The 1,609-nt window shown below is 61.2% G+C and overlaps 1 protein-coding gene across 3 annotated transcripts in view; it reads left to right on the forward strand.

Moving 5' to 3' along the window:
* DHX30 (DExH-box helicase 30) overlaps positions 1–1,609 on the forward strand; it is a 31,124-nt gene extending 29,515 nt beyond the window's left edge. For all 3 annotated transcript variants that reach the window (XM_015619389.3, XM_015619388.3, XM_015619387.3), the window contains one exon: positions 129–1,609. In XM_015619389.3, coding sequence (XP_015474875.1) covers positions 129–364 — 236 coding nt within the window. In that variant the 3' untranslated portion in view covers positions 365–1,609. The remainder of the gene's footprint in view (positions 1–128) is intronic.

Below are 1,609 nucleotides of genomic sequence, written 5' to 3' on the forward strand. Positions count from 1 at the left end.
ATCAGAGCTGCCTGGTCCTGTGGGGGCTGTGGGCCCTGCTGAGCCCCCAGATCAGGCTGGAAGGACGTGGGGAGGAGGAGGAGCCCCAGCAGCCCCGTTCCCGCTCACACGCTCTCCCTCCCCTCAAGATGACGGCTGGCGAGCGACCGTGTCCCTGACGGACAGCGACCTGCTGGTGCTGGAGGGGGACTCGTACACCATCCGCCTGCTGCGCGACTTCCGCGTGTCCCTGTCCAAGATGGTGGAGACGTGCCTGTGCTACGAGATGGCCGCGATCCCCGGGGACCTGCACCACCAGCACAGCCAGCTGCTCGACATCCTGGTGGATCTGCTCAAGGGCCCTCCCGGCAGCTTCGGCTCGTAGGCGCAGCTGCAGCCTCGTGTGGGGACTTGTAATTTGTATAAAGATGTTCACAAATGTTTATTTAAATAAAGTTCTATTTATCCCTTGTGAAGTCATCTCTCTCCATCCTAGAAGATTAATGTTGTCTGAATCTCCTGCTGTCGGCTCCGTGCATGGTCACCGCGTGGGAAGAGCAGCGCAGTCCCGCCGGGAACGGACTGGGAGTGCCGACGGACCCCGAGCTCGGTGGACGCCCGCCCGCCTCCTCCGCTCGTGCCACCTGCCCGGGAACACGGACACGGCCACCGCGGCCCCTCTGCCCCCTCCCCACGGGGCCGGGCCGCAGCCGCTCGGGGCTCCAGGAGGACGGACGTCCCGGCTGTGCCAGGATCGTGGATCCGGCGGCTCCGGCAGCCGGGGGATGGCCCAACCTCGTCTCTCCGCGTGGAGGAAGCCCCGAGAGCGGCGGACGGGGAGGAATTCCACGCGGGATCCGAGGGGCCCTGCCGGCCCCAGCACCGTCGTGGCGTCCCAGTGTGAGATGTGACTCGTCCTTCCCACCCTGCCTGTACTTCTCGTCCTCTTGCGTTGTTCCTGGTTTTTTTTAAATTCCTGTTCTCCCCGCGTGGAGGAGGCCGGATCCCTGTCCCTTGTGCACCACAGGACGTGATTGTAGCTGCCGGGCCGCCTGCGAGCGCCGCTCCTGCGGGAAGCCGGGAGCAGAGGCACAAAACCCTTTGTTTTCTATGAACAGGGACCATATTTCTGTGGAAGGAGGATTGTGACAGGCACAGCACTCACTGAGGAATCTGGAGTTTAATCTCAGCTTTGCCTTGGATTCTCTGTCCGAAGAAGACAGTGACCTACCTCACAGGGCTGTTGTGAGGGTCGGGGTTTGTACCGGGAGCCTCGGGCCCAGGGCTGTGCCCCCCGGGGCCTGGGCTCCTTTCTTTTTATTCCCATTTCTTACGCTCTTTGTACCTGCAGCCGGGAATGGGAGCGAGGCCGTTTCCATGGCCCCGGGGCCACCCTTTGCTTCTCCCAGTTGTCCCATTTCAGTTCCTGCTCATGGGCTTTCAGGAGCCCTGGCTGTGCCAGCACAAGGCCCGGGGGGCCCTTGGAGTCCTGTGGCCTGGGCTCGCTCCAATCCGCTCATCTTCATTTCACTTGCTTGAGGTTGTCACTATTATTTGACCAGTGTTTGTTTCTTTTGGCCTGTATAATGGGCAGTATGGTTTTCCCTTCCAGCAGGTTTAAAAAAAAAAA

This window comes from Parus major, chromosome 2 (genome assembly GCF_001522545.3).
Source record: "Parus major isolate Abel chromosome 2, Parus_major1.1, whole genome shotgun sequence".
NCBI lineage: Eukaryota > Metazoa > Chordata > Aves > Passeriformes > Paridae > Parus > Parus major.